General features: G+C 40.9%; 1 protein-coding gene across 6 annotated transcripts in view; it reads right to left on the bottom strand.

Annotated features, from left to right (window-relative positions):
- Positions 1 to 15,558, bottom strand: part of PALS2 (protein associated with LIN7 2, MAGUK p55 family member) — a 123,258-nt gene that overhangs the window by 39,917 nt on the left and 67,783 nt on the right. For 5 of the 6 annotated variants that reach the window (XM_077811371.1, XM_077811375.1, XM_077811369.1 and 2 more), the window contains 2 exons: positions 7,663 to 7,781; positions 1,150 to 1,302 (listed from right to left, as the gene is read on the bottom strand). In XM_077811371.1, the coding sequence (XP_077667497.1) occupies positions 1,150 to 1,302; positions 7,663 to 7,779 (270 nt within the window). In that variant the 5' untranslated portion in view covers positions 7,780 to 7,781. Of the gene's footprint in view, positions 1 to 1,149; positions 1,303 to 7,662; positions 7,785 to 15,558 lie in introns of all 6 variants that reach the window. The other variant, XM_077811373.1, reaches the window with a different exon arrangement.

Here is a 15,558-nt window from a genome sequence, read left to right on the forward strand (position 1 = left end):
GGGGAAAAACTCATAAGCGAAAGGGGCAACATAGGAGAAGATGCTTGTTTGAAAATTTAACAAGTGAGCCAGGGAGGCTGGAGTTGATCTTTCGGTGATGAATGATAGATGATGGATAAGGTGGTTTCAGTGCCATAACTGTGAATTTCTTACTTTAACATTTTGGATCGCTTAAGTATTACCTTAGCTCTGAATTTCCTGATTTTGTAGTGCTTGGTTTTGGTAGGACATCATCATCCAGGTTATGTTTTTTCCCTTAAGTGATACATACGCTCAACCTTAACTCTGCTTTGACAGTTTTTTGTTTGGGAATATGTAGAGGGCATAGTTCACATCAAGTGCAATTCCTAGACTATTAATGATTTAATAGGCAGAAATGTACAATACCTCTTTCCTGAAGAAACTTTTTCTGAGGGATGAGAGAAGGCCACAGACTTATGAATAAGGGGTTTCCTGCACCTTCTTGTGAATAGCCTGCTACTGGCTATAGTCAGAGATAGGATGCTGGAATAATGGTGTAGTTAAATGTCTGCCAAACACACCACAGCAGTGGAGAAAAGTAAATCCAAATTTAAGATAAAAAGTCCAGAGTAAAATAAAAGTTAGGGAAATCCTTTTAGATCTTGTGTAACTTTTGAACCATAAAACTGTCCAGTTAAAAAAAACCCCAAAACACAAAAACCCTGTATGCAAGAGCAACAGTGTGACCAGTTTTAAAAAAACAAAGATTCTTTAGCTGACAGTGCAGAACTAAGTTTCCAGGTGAAAGGATGTCAAATCTGTACGTAATATACATCATCCCCCTGAGCACAGCAAATTTGGACCAGGAGAAGAAAGAATTGCAAGTGCTTGGCTAGAGACAGATTTGAGAATATATCAAGGAATGTATAATATGCTTTGATCAAAATGAATTCATCATCATATATACCTAATCCCTCCAAGTGGTCTTTTTCGTTTTGGTTTTATCCTATTTCTCTTTAACTCTACTCTTGGTGAAAAAAAGACTGGTGTTTCTTCCAAATTCTTCCTCCTTATTTGGCTGGAGGGGTTAAAATTATTTTTTCCACTCCTTCTAGTTAGATCAATATGCATATGTTGATATATTAAGTGGTAACATATTTAAATATGCAAACTGAAAAAAAATGATACCTGAAAATGAGGTTCCTTGAGTATACCAACTAATTCTGCAATACTTTCATCTTTGTTTATTAAAGGACTGATGTCTTCAAGAATTTCATTCACTAGCTCCAGGTTGTTGTCACTGACAGCCTCAAGTTTAGAATCTTCCAGTCGCTCATGAGCCTGTGAGAGATTAAAAACAAGATTATATTAATGATAGCCAATGAGTTGCAACAGTACTTTTAATTCATTTAGCCCTGTGATTAATTTTATTTCCTGATTTATCTTTTCATCAAGAGTAAAAAGAGCACTTTATCTAAAGTAAATCTGCTGTTTTGCCTTCACAGCCTCACCGTAGGATTAGCATGCTTAACCACTTGGCCACAGAACCCTCATTTTAAAGCAGCACTGGACTGACGTGTGTGTGTACATGTGTCCCCTCAAGCTCTATATTACACAACAGTCTAATAGCCCACCATCTCTGAACAATCTTTCAGTTCCTCTTTACCTCTAGAAGTGCTACAAGGGCTGGGCTCTGAAACAGAGAGGAAGAGGGAGGATCAATGTTGCTTTATGAAGGCAATACAGTTGGAGAACAAGAGTTTGCCTTGGTAACTCTTTCGCTTGATCCTGGACATTTCTGTCATTGAGTCCCACTCTAAGAGACTAGTTAGCAGTAGGGTAACCAGATAGCAAGTATGAAAAATTGGGACTCTTTTTTTCGGGAGTAGGGGGTATAGTTCCTATATAACAAAGTCCTTAATATCGAGACATCTGGTCACCCTAGTTAGCAGTGACCTCCTTGAAAAGAAGGTCTGAGGACGTCTGCTAGTTATACAATGACTGAAGCATTGTCCTTCTGAAACCAGCATCTGCTCTTGACGCAGTGTCAAGAGAACAGCAATTTGAGAACGTGTGAACCAAGTCCACATAGCAGTCCTACAGATTTCTAACAGGGGAACATTGCTAGCCCTTCAGTAGAGAAGAGATGTGTCATAGCGGCTGCCATTTCCTCACAGAGCAAATCCTAAGACATTCAGATGTGGGAACATCAACTACTTCATACATGCTGGATGTAGCACCTCATCCACCTAGTCTCTGTGCAGAGATTTTTAGGAGTTTTTCTTCTCCCCTCTAATGACTAGGCTTCATAGTCTGAATTTCCTCTAAATACATTATACTCCATTTAGCCAAAACCTTATTATCCTCATTATCTGAATCCCTTCCTTGTCCCCCAGCTGCAGAGGGCCTGAATCTATGCTAGGAGCCAAGAAAGGGATTTGGATAATGCGGAGATTCTGATAATAGAGCAAAGACCCCTGGCCAGGAGGGCGATGACAACAAACCTTGGCCACAGGGGAGGCCACCATGATATGGAATGACTCCTGCAGCAGCACAGGGAGCCCTATGCAGCTCTGCTATCATGAGAGTGGGTGAAGTGGTGCTATGACAGTGGAACTGCAGAAAGCTCGGACCACTGCAAAGCTGGTGATCCCTGACCCCTGCAGGCGCAAGGTGCAGGCAGAAGGCCGCACTTCTGATGGGGAAAAGCGGAGACCCCCCTCTACCCTCTGGCTAGGACTGTGAGGAGGAGCCACCCCAGAAGCCAAGGAGGCCACCCCACTGCTGAACAGCTCCTGCCCTCTCCATTTTGTCCAAACTCCCAATTATCTGAATGAAATCTGTGTCCCCCCTGCTATTTGGGTAATCAGGAGTATAGTGTAATAACTAAGAGTTCCTAACCATCTCAACTTTCCTTCCCAACAGCAGATATTGGGCTCTGGGGAAAAAACACAGGCAGAGAAACTGACTTATTGAGATGAGATATAATTTTGGTCAGAAACTTGGGGGTGCAGCCTAAGGACATTTCTTCTTTGTGGACTATCATAAGAATTGCTGACTCTCACTAGCAGCCATGTAAATATGAACAGTTGCCAAGAATTGCTTCAGTGATACCAGAGATAGGACAAAGTCCAAGACAATTGGAATCAGATAACCACCATGTCAAAGCATCTGCCTTGAGCAATTTTAAGCCAGTTCTAACTTTGGCACCCCCTATGAGGCTGCTTTTTGATCTCTGACTGACTGGATCACCTCAGACAAGTAAAGTCATCTTGCTTTGAAAATCAACAGCTATGAAGGGACATGAAGTCTGCATAAACTGCTCTGCTGAGACAAGAAATCCGGACTCAAGAGAAAGAGTGAAAGGATGATCTGATGGACTGAGCAATATGTCTTGGGAACCAGGTCTGTCAGTTCCATGTTGGCTTTCTCCTGCCAAATCTTCCACACTACCCTGGCATAAGAATAAGTGGAGAAAAAGCATTTTTTCATAAAAGGCCCCTTTCCCCCATAAATATAAGAGAAAGGTGTCTATAATCACACTGTGGATTACTGCTCAATCTAATGCAGAACCTGAGACACATCTCTACAACCTAGGATTCAGGAAGGCCAATCACAATAAAGGCTGAGCAGATCAGATGGCTGAAGTCCTGTCAGAGCTCTTCTCCTCTGTGCTGAACAACCTCTAACCTAAAGACCCCAGGAAAATGCTTTTTCCAGTTCCATTCAAAGTGATTGGATCTTAAGACTTATAAAGTCATTTAGCTTATGTTGTCATTCTTTAATGATAACCCAAAGGACAACTTTGAAATCCAGTGATGTGATATCAGACTTTGACACTGAGGCAGGCTTAATAAACTGCACTTCCAGTGCCTTTTTAGCGGAGGATAACAGGCTCATGAGCTTCCAGATCCCCTTGTAAAGGCAAGTTCTAACAAAAATTAGAAAATTCTGTTGGGCCTCTTCATCCCTCTTCTGAAAAGACTTACAGATGTACTGCCTTAGACAAAGTCCTTCCCTAAACTCAGCAGTGCTCATCAGAAGCTGGGAATTTCCCAAGGAAACCAACAAAAAAATTAAGATGCTCAACACTATATAAACTACTAACATTATTTACAGTAATTTTAACAAACAGAAGTCAGCAAAAGGATTGATTCATGATCACTGGTTGGTACAGAGAGAACTGAGACACCCTTACCGGGAGCGAACAATGTATACCCACAATATATGGAGCCCGATGGACAAGTGCACATATCCAATTGCCAAGTACTGCTTTAATATGGGTCCTTTAGTATCTGCCTAGGAAAACTACTTCTCAGTGGGGCTGTGTAGAGGCAGTGTGTCAAAGGCAGATGTTTAAATTTAATCTTGCTATAAAAATGGAAAAATCTATGTTTTTTCTGAAACAATTTTTCATGAAGTAAGTAGAATTCAACAAGTAGAATTTACAGGTAAGAATCCATTCTTACCTGTAAATTTTATTAAGCAAGCCCCAATATTTGTAATTAATTAACCTCTGAAGTAGCTTATTTAACACAGAAAGGACAAAGCTTCAGTTTTTTTTTCTATTTTAAAGAAAAAAAAGTCAGGTCATTGACTAAATAATCCTGTTTATTATAAGGCTCACTGAGAATTTTGAGCCAGACATACACATCACTCTTAAAAGAATAAAGAAATGTTATGGTGCTGCTGTTTTTTAAATGTATTTTGCAAATACCATACAGATTATATAACCATCTACCACTGTACCCAATACTGCTTTTACAGTAGCTAAAAGACAATAATACTGATCTTATAATTAGTAAGATTTTGCAATGACAATTTGCATTAAAAAAAAATCTAACAAAAATTTACTCTACTCATTTCCCCCAGATATAATTGCATCCACACTAGGGGATTGTATAGTTAAAGTGATACAGCTTTCTAGCGGAGATATGCCCATAGTCAAAAGTGTAAACATTTCCATTATAGGCTCTCTCTTTTGCATTTGCAACTTGACCATTAAAAAAACTGCCTTAGGGGTCATCTAGATAACAGTGCGCTGCAAGCTGAGGTGTACATCTACAGAGCACTAGAATGCCACACAGTAATTGTCCGTGAGGACTCTGCTCCTGTGCACTAAAAGTTCCCTAGTGTGCTTTGATCTGCTCCCATTTCAAAGTAGAGTAGATCAAAGGGCATGCAGTAGCAGGATCCACACTGAGTTACTGTGTGGCACACTAGCACTGTAGATTTGTCTTTAACTGTTCTTCTAGACAAGCTCTTAGACTGTAATTTGCCAGAGAACAGAAGCTCTGGCCAAAGGAGCAAAAAGAAGCTTGTTTCTAAAGCACCCCCTCCCTGGTGATAAAAAAATAAAGTATCAAATTTAACATAAAAGTGGAGATAGACAATTCACATTTGAAAGCCAACCACTGTACCTGTGCTCTAAATCTGGATGCAGTAGATACGGAATGTGAGCATCCACTTTTTGAGACCCCTGCAGTACTTTTGCATAGAGTTGCCGCCACTTTAGCCTAGAAGTGGCTCACTCTTGTTCAATTACACATAAACTGTTATTTTCTAATCTTTTCTCACTCCATTCTTGTTACTAACAGCAGCATACTGCCATTGTTTCTCTCTACACCTCTCTCTCTCTAGGCTGCACCATGGTGATCCATGTGGGTGGGTTTCTGTGCCTGCATGGAGCCCCAATGACTTCAGAGTGGCTCTATACAGGCACAATCTCTCATATGTGTGGATCACAATGTACGTTTGGTCAAAGACAAACCGGATGAGATGCGACAGGAGACAGTAGAGTAGTACTATATAAATACTAAATACTGAAAATCTTGAAATTTTGAGTATTTTGAAATTGTCTTCATAAATAATTTTACCATATTTTCAGATACCATATTTTCGGTATCTGAAGTTCCTAAAACACAGGAATTTGCCAAATCAACTCCTACCTTCCATCGGCTCATGATGCCAGCCTCCATTGCCCACTTGTTAAATTTTCATAGATTCCAAGGCCAGAGAGAACCACTGGGATCATCTAGTCTGGCCTCCTGTACAACACAGGTCATAAAACTTCCTCAAAATAATTCCTAGAGAATATCATTTAGAAAAACATCCAAACTTGATTTGAAACTTGGCAGTGATAGAGAATCCACCACAACCCTTGGCAAGTTGTTTAAATGGCTAATTATTGTCACTTTATGCCTTATTTTCCATCTGAATTTGTCTAGCTCCAACTTCCAGCCACTGGATCATGTTACATCTTTCTCTGCTAGATTGAAAAGCTTATTATTAAATATTTGTTCCCCACGTAGATATTTATAGACTGCAATCAAGTTACCCCTTATCTTTCTCTTTGTTAAGTTAAACACATTGAGCTCTGAGTCTATCACTAGAGGGCATTTTTCTAATCCTTTAATCATTCGTGTGGTCTTCTCTGACTACTCTCCAGTTTATCAACGTCCTTCTTAAACTGTGAGCACCAGAACTACACACACTATCCCAGCAATGGTTGCACCACTGCCAAAAATAACATCTATTCTTACCCGAAGTTCTCCTGTTTATGCATCCCAGGATCACATTAGCTCTTTTGACCCCAGTGTCACACAGGGAGCTCATGTTCAGCTGATTACTTCCCACAACCCCCAAATCTTTTACAGAGTCACTGCTTCCCAAGATAGAGTGCCCCATCCTGTAAATATATCCTATATTCTTTGTTCATAGATGTATACATTTACATTTAGCTCTATCAAAAACACACATTGTTTGCTAGCACTCAGTTTACCAAGCCATCCAGATCACCCTGTATCTGTGACTCGTCCTCTTCATTTACCCCTCCCCCTATGTTTGTGTCAACTGCAAACTTTATCAGTGATTATTTTGTTTTCTTCCAGGTCATTGATAAATATGTTAAATAGCATAGGGACAAGAATCAATTCCTGCTGGTCCACACTGAAAATACACCTGCTCAATGATGATTCCCCATTTACGATTACATTTTGAGACCTGTCAGCCAGTTTTTAATCCATTTGTGTGTGCCACATTAAAAAACTAGAATGATATAAAACTAATCAAAATGTTGTGCAGCACCAACAACCTTTCAGACAACCTCCTTTGTGTTTTATCCCTTCATGCTTGGAAGAAAGGCTCCATGACATCTACAAAACTCACTCATTCTCCCTCAATTCCCTCCTTAAAATTCTCCTTTGATGATGTGTGTACAAAAACCTGACAATGGTAAGGCTGCTGGTGTGCTGAGCCTACAGCCTATCACACTGACTAGTAATGTTTCTTGTACTTACCTGTTGGTCTGTCTATATCTAAAAATTTCTTTTTTTTAGATTGCAAGCTCTTTTTGTTCTGTGTGTACAGTGCCCAGCAGAGTAGGATCCTGGTTCGTGACTGGGACTCCTAGGCTCTTTGATAATACTAATGATAAATAATAAACTTACTTTCATCCTCCATATTCCAATCCCTTTTCTAAATGCTAGAAATGAAACTGAGTTCAATAGATGGAGAAAGGATCAAGTCAAGCAGGTCCAAGATTAAATCTGTTCTCACAATTTCCTTTAAGTCCACCAGTGGTAGACATGCTCTGGATAAAATTAATTTATACTACCAGTCAGACTTCTTGACTTGACAATATTCCAAGTAAAAATATGCAAAGCGTCCAATTTAATTAAAGCTATCAATACATCAAAATACCTTAGCAAGTGATCTTACAATAGGGTTCTCCATAATTCCTTTGAGGAAAATAAGGTCTATTTCTTCAGCTCCTGTTGATATGGGCAGATCAGTAAGATTATCCAAAACTTGCTGCATTGCTGCTGATAAAAAGAAACAGTAATGACAAAAATACTCTGGACAAGCCTTTAAAAACTGAAATACAACTAAAACCCAATATTCATAAGACATCTCAGATGTTTAGAGACTACTGATGTAGTGATTGCTCCAGTGGAATTACTGCAGATATTTTATATAGCACATTGGAGTGAGTGTGGGGCAGCCAACATTCCATTTGCATTTACAAAGAAAGGGGCTTGGACAGAAAATAAGATTTTTTTTTTTTGCGATCCACCTAGAATTGTACCAATGCAATTGCTTTGAAGCCAGGTGCAGCACATTTTTCCAACATTTGCTAGTGTTTAAAGGTGTCAAGAAATACATAAATGAGTATATGCTATATGTTATATCCTTGGAGACACACTTGCACATATTATTAAATGTAATGTGTATTAATGGCTGTTTTCCTTCTATTTCTCTTTTCTTTGGACATTCAAGAAATGTTTTCAGCCCTCATGTGCACATGTCCACACATACTGCAGGTCCAAACATATGCATGTAGTACCTGTACACTTGTGTACAGTTGAACAATTCTGACATTTGCACGTACACATGGGCTTGCTAATGTTCAACACAATTTTTTTAAATAATAATCATTAAGCTACTATACTACAATGGTCCATAGGCTGCAAAAAAAAAAAAAAAAAAAAAGTCAGAAAACTACACACATACCCTTTCCTCCCACACAGAAATGTATTCCTAATCTGCATTACTACTTCATGGCTTTTCACAATAGCTTTCATTATGTAACAACAACTGTACAGAATGGATGGTATTTAAAACACCTACATTCTGATATCTATCCTTCCTAGAAAAATCCATTTCATGAAAATATTTACTGGCCACTCTTTATTAAAACATTCTACTTAACACAATTAAATGCTATCCTGAAGTACAGTAGCTTCTGTCAATCAACAGGGTTTGTGGACCATTTTTAATATTTGAAAAAGTCTGCTATAACCATATTTTGTAATAAACACCCCCACCCCCATTTACTTTAAGAAAGTGAATTCTCCTTGAAAGGATGAGGAGGAGGGAAATGACAGTTACATTATGCTTTCATAGATTCTGACAGCAATACATTATTTCCATCTTTAGCTGAGACACAAAAGCTGTCGGTAACCACATTGTGAGCTTCATGCTGCATACTGTATCTAAGTCAGCAAAACAAAAATGACTAAAAACAACCAAATCAAACTCTACATAGCCCATATGTTTTTTAAAAGCCCCTATGAAGAGTTGCATGTTAAATCCCTCTTCAAGTTGGCAAAACAACGTTGCACTCACATTTCATGACTTCCAAATTCTCTAACTCGGTGGTTCCCAAACTTTAACAATCTGTGAACCCCTTTCACTAAAATGTAAAGTCTCGAGAACCCTCTCCTAAAATGATTATTTCCAGGGATTTTCTCCTTTACCTGAGTATAAATTATAAAAGCAGTGATCTTGGAAATATAAAATTTTTGTTTTTATGACATGCTTATTACACACTATTTATTATTCTTAATCATTACAGTATTTTTATTACATTATGAAAATGGCAACACTCTTCCAAGATCTCACTTTCATAGCTTGTATCACTTTGAATAAGCCTGTTATAAGACAAGGCTTCTATGTTTTATCAGTGAGTATCAGATGTGAAACAGCATGAAGGTATTTAAGAAGCCAATTCAGAGTTCCTCTTACACAAGCATTCAGCTCTTGAGCAGTCCAGGCAAACACCACATGTTACAACAAAGCTTAAACTTGTTCTTCATAATAATTTTAAAAACAATACTAGCTGCCTATTTAATTTTAAAAACAGCAAGAAATATCCACCTCCCTTTCCATTTCTTATAAGGAGTCTTGAAGTTTAAATCTCCTCAGTGTGATAGATATGCTTGCTTTGATCTGCTTAGCTCTTGGAAGTCGTACTGCCCAAGGCTCCCAGGGACAGCTCTGTCCACCATTAGGGAATTTTTTCCCCCCGAGAACCCCCTGTAAAATTTCATGAACCCCAGTTTGGGAACTACTGCTCTAACTACACAACTGTAACATTCTCTTAATGCTGGTTTTCTGGCATAAAATAAATACATTTGCACAAGTATACAAGTGCTTCTATCTAGCAATTTTATTTGTGTACTATGTGTCATACAGTGTTGGGATCATAAATGCTAAATTACAATAATATGCTTTCTTTGCTTTATGAATAAACTGTGCAGAGCTCACCAGATTCCACAAAATTACACATCTATGCCAATGCCATTTCATAGTTAACACTTGTCCTAAGATTAAGAATTTACTCCACAAAATTCTGACAAATTATGTGTTTTACAAACAGAAGCAATCATTATATGTGGACAACAGCACTAGTTACTTATTAGCGATACGATGCATCAGTTTCTTTCTTCTCTCTCTCTCTTTAAAGTCCGTCATATGGGTGTTCTAACAATTTTTGAAATGCTAGGGAGCTCTTTAGGCTGACAATCTGTATCCTTTTCCACATTTATTGGACATACTTTGCCTTTGCAGACTGTAAATTATTTGGGGCCAGGACTGTTCTTAAATGACTGAAGCACCATGTGTACCACAGCACTGTATAAAAAAAAAACTACCACCACCTGTCCCCTCTCCAGGGCAGATTAAGTCCTGAAAGCAACACTGCGACACTCTGCACCACGGGGGAACGCCCTGCAACCCCCATATTCATCATTTGTATCTAACTGTAATATTGCATATAAAGCATGCCATGTACGGTATCATGGGAAAAATTATGATCTGCTGAAACCCACTGTTCCATCTAAATATGTATACCATTAATGCATATGAAGTTATGAGAATTGCACTGTATGCTTCTCATTAAAATATGCTGAGAGTTTAGGAAGCACCCAGATACTAGCTCCCCAAAGACAGTAAGAAGGGGGATAACCAGCGCTCAGGTGGGTGCTGAACAAACATCAGCCATTGTCCAGCAAGAGACTTACAATTCAATGACTCACTTGCACAAGGCCACACCAAGGGAATTGCTCAACCTTGCCTGATGACTTAGCAATGCCAACAGACATGCCTGGACATATGTTCTCCAGTCACATGAACTAAGGATATAAAACACAACAATGGCCGCATGCTTTGTCCTCTCTCTTCTCCCCCACCTACGCGGAAGGCAATGAGAATGCCGGAGCTGAAGAGACTGGTCCACAAGCTAAGAGGGAAAAAGCCTGTGTATTAAAGACTGTAACCAACCTGCAATATCCAGGGAGGTGAGAAAAACTGCTTAATCTACATCAGGGGTCCGCAACCTTCGGCAAGCAGCCCATCAGGGTAGTCCACTGGCAGGCTGCAAGACATTTTGTTCATGTTGACAGTCCGCAGGCACAGCCCCCCATAGCTCCAAGTGGCCACGGTTCACTGTTCCCGGACAATGAGAACGGAGGGACACAACGAGCTGCTGAGACATGATGGCTGCCACTTCCCGCAGCTCCCATACCCCGAGAACAGCAAACCGCAGCCACTGGGAGCTGTACCTGCAGACGGTCAACATAAACAAAATGTCTCGCGGCTCGCCAGTGGATTACTGTGATGGGCCGCATGCTAAAGGTTGCCAACCCCTGACTTAGACATTGCCCAGTCTAACAGGGTTGAGAGTTTAGACTGCATGCTTATATTTTCTTTTCTTTTTTTTTTTTTGGTAACCACTCTTTTTGCCTATCACTTATAATCACTTAAAATCTAGCTTTTGTAATCAATACACTTGTTTTACTGTTTATCTTTACCAAAGAGTTTGTCTGAAGTGTTTGGCAAATCTGCTCAGGTCACAAAGGCTGGTGCATGTCCACTTTTCATTGATGAAGTTGTGAACCGATTAATAAATTTGCATTGCTCAAGAAAGGGTCTTGAGCAGTGCAAGACAGTATATTCCTAAGGTACAAGGCTGGGAGCTGGTGGGATTTGGCTGGTACCTTTCTCTGTGAGAGTCATGAGTGACTCTGGGGGCATTTATGCAATCTAGCTGGGTGTGGGACTCCACATGCGGTTGTACTGAGTGGTAACAGCACTTGGAGGGATTTGCTTCTTGCCACCAGTAAGGCATTGTGAGAGACAACTCAGAATAATGAGCAGAGCGGGCACAATGCCCCCACAGTCCCAGGTTGCACCCCAAGGATCCTGTGACAAGTAGATACACTAGAAATCTGCTAGGCACCGCATTAAACCTACAGTGGTAAAGTTCCATTCATTCTTTAATAAATTAACTAATATAGTATGTAGCTGAAGTGCTAAATCCGTGACGCACCAAGAAAATGAGAATGCTCTTAGGTAATATGTAAGACAGTTGATCCTGTTTAAATATTATTTTCTGACTTTCCTTTCACGTCAGACATCTATCCCTCAGAGCTGAATCAATCACTAACCTCAAATGTTTTTGCAGCAAGAACTCCTGACATAAGGGGGACTTCCAAAAGAAACTATCCAAGGTGAGATGAATGCAGGGGACTAGGTGCCCAGAAACTGAAAGTCCTGATGTGCTCACAACTTTCTTGCTGCCGTGAAGGAAAAGGGTATTTACCGTATGAAGGCTTATTCATTTTGGAAGATTATTCTGGACACCATATTCAGTTTCTAGTGATCTTTGCTGTGCTAGTAGACCTGAAGTAGCCCTACTTCTGAGCCTCAATTGATTTTTAAATTTGATTCAATGCCAGTATTGGCTATGCTAAGCTGGCTTTAGCATGGGAAAATGGAGTTTACTTACCATATAGTTACTGGAGTTCAAGATGCACGGTCCCTATGAGTGCACGTGTTCCATGTGCCTAAGACCAGAAGACTTTTCCATAGCAGTGAGTGCCACAGCACCTGCACCCTGTGCTTCCTCACGCTCTAAACTGAGGACATAAGTGGCAGTGAGGACCTGCTGCCTCACCAGTTCCTACTCTACTGCGACTCAAGTAAGAATCTGAGCAGAGGGGAAGGAGGGCAAGTAATACCCATCGGGACCACACATCTCAAATAAACTCCAGTTACTATAGAAATAAGTAACCTTCACTTCTTCAAGCGCTGGTCCATATGGTATGCACTGTGGGTGACTCCCAAGCAGTACTCATGATGGAGGAGTACGTAAGGAAGAATGCTGCAAATCACAGGATTGTTGAACCAAAGGAGGCATCCACGGATGAAGCTTGGACAAAAGCATAATGCCTGGTAAATGTATGAATGGAGCCTTGAGCTGCTGCTTTACAGATGTCCAAGAGGGGAACTAACTCCCTGTAGGAAAGCCACACATACAGTTTGTGCTCTAGTTGAATATGCCCAGATACCGTGATGGGGAGGCGCCTCCATAAGCTCTTAGTAGTGGAGAATACACCCTGAAATCTATTTTGAGAGTCTGTGAGAAGAGACAGCTTCTCCTTTCATTCTCTGAGTAATGGAAATGAATAGCCTTGGAGACTTTCTAAAGGGTTTTGCCCTTTACTAGTTGGAGGCTAAAGCTCTGCTAACAACCACAGAGTGCAGCTTCCTGTCATTCCTATTACTGTTAGGTTTTGGGTGGAAGCCTGGCAAGGGAGCAGTATGATTCATGTGAAATTCAGAGGGGACCTTTGGGATGCGATTTCAACACTTTATGCCTGCGGAACACCATGTGGAGAGGATCCACCATGAAAGTCCCAAGCTTACCCACTTTCATAGCCAACATGATCACCATTAGGAAGGCCACTTTCATAGACAGGGCCAAAAGAGCAGGAAGCCAAAGGTTCAAATGATGCAGACACATCATGGACTGTTTTCTACCCTAAAACTTTCATTTTGCAATCCGTCTCTGTGTGTGACTCTTTATAGTGCAAAGACATCTTATCTCAAACATCGGTAGGCACTGCCCTGCCACCCCTTTTCTGCCCATGTTTCTCTACTGCAGAGCATTGCAGTGGCACCATTCTTCTACACAGTTGAGCTTTCAGTCACAGTGACATATGTTTGTCATACACAACACCTGAAATGCTATTACACACTTTGCCAACACTCCCCAGTCTGGACCATATCATGTTTAAGCTTACTATCTTCTGGAACCCAGAAACCAAAGTACTTGAACTGGTCAGTCTGATTTCATCATACCCTATTAATTTCTTAAACGATCTGCCATCCAAAAATCAGGATGCCAGATGGAGGGAGGCTGGATTTGGATGGATGGCTCTGTCCTCATTCTGAGACAGCAGATTTAGAAACAGTTATAGGCTATGCATGGGTGAGAGGCCATCTGCAGTGGTGGCAAAACAAAATTATCTCAGCAACCAAGGTGCTATCAGGATTATTTTTGCCTTTTCCTGCTTGACCCTCTTGTAGGCAAAGGCTAATATGGGAATGGGAGGGAAGGCCTACATTAGCAGCTCCAGTGTCCCAGAAAGGCATCCTGCATAGCAGCTCATGAGCAGTAAGTTGGGTGCTGCTAGTTTGCTTCGGTCATGAAGAAGTCCCAGAATTGGAAACCCCATGACCTGAATATGTTCTGCACCACTGAAGAGTGGAGTTCCCACTCACAATCCTGGTAGATATGCCTGTTTACACTATCTTCTAGCATTCAATACTCTGGTCAGTGCACTGCCAATACGGATCTGATGCACCAGATCCAAAGCTTGATTTCATCCATGCAGAGTGGGGGGAACCTCACTCCTCTCTGCTTATACATAATACTGCTGTAGTCACACTGTCGGACATAACTTAGACATATTGGAGCAGATGAAGGGTGACAATCTTTTGCAAGCTTTGTGCATTCTCTGAAGCAGAAGATTGATGTGCAGTTTAGTTCGTTTGGAATGCAGGAGCCCTGAGCCATATGACTGCCTACATGCACTCCTCAGCACAGTAAGGAGGAATCTGTAATGAATGTATCTGTGGGTGATGGGAGAACAAAGGGAACCCCTACACGGTCTCTTTGTCCTGCTCTACACTGGGGGGAGGGGGAGGGGAGACAGAAATCGATCTAAGTTACGCAACTTCAGCTATGTGAATAACGTAGCTGAAGTTGACGTACTTAGATCGGACTTACCGTGGTGTCTTCACTGTGGTGAGTCGACTGCTGCTGCTCCCCCATTGACTCTGCCTGTGCCTCTTGTGGTGCTGGAGTACATGAACTCGACGGGAGAGCACTCGGGGGGTAGATTTATCGTGTCTAGACTAGACACGATAATCGATCCCCACTGGATCGATCGCTGCCCGCCAATCTGGCAGGTAGTGAAGACATACCCTGTGTTTTCCCACTAGGTGAGGGATGAGAGGACACTCAAATGAAACAAAACTTGTTTGTCCAGGGTGCAGCTTCCTGGAGCATAGGCCATCCACAACTAGACTCTTACAAATGATGTCACATAGCTGCATGCAGCCAAATGGCCTCGAAGGACCAGGCAGGACTGGATTGTCATTTGTGGGGATTAGTCAGAGTTGGGTGATTAGGTCCTTCATCACACAGAATCTGTGACAGTAAATATGCCATGACCAAAATGGAGTTCAGATTCACTCTTATAAATTCCATAACTTGTGTTGCGGCTAAAGTGGACACTTTTGGATTTACCTACATCCCAAAGAGTGAAAGAAGTTTAGTAAGGAGAGGACCACCATCCATTCCTCCTGATACGAGTGTCCTGTGATCAGCCAATTGTCAAGGTAAGGAAATACCAGGCTGCCTCAGCAATGAAGATATGCTGCTATCCCAGAGAGCACCTTTGTAGACACCGCATTAAGTTGATGTAATTTACGTCATTCAGGGAGGTAGTTTTTTCACACCCTGAGCAA

Source organism: Eretmochelys imbricata, chromosome 2, assembly GCF_965152235.1.
Source record: "Eretmochelys imbricata isolate rEreImb1 chromosome 2, rEreImb1.hap1, whole genome shotgun sequence".
Classification (NCBI taxonomy): domain Eukaryota; kingdom Metazoa; phylum Chordata; order Testudines; family Cheloniidae; genus Eretmochelys; species Eretmochelys imbricata.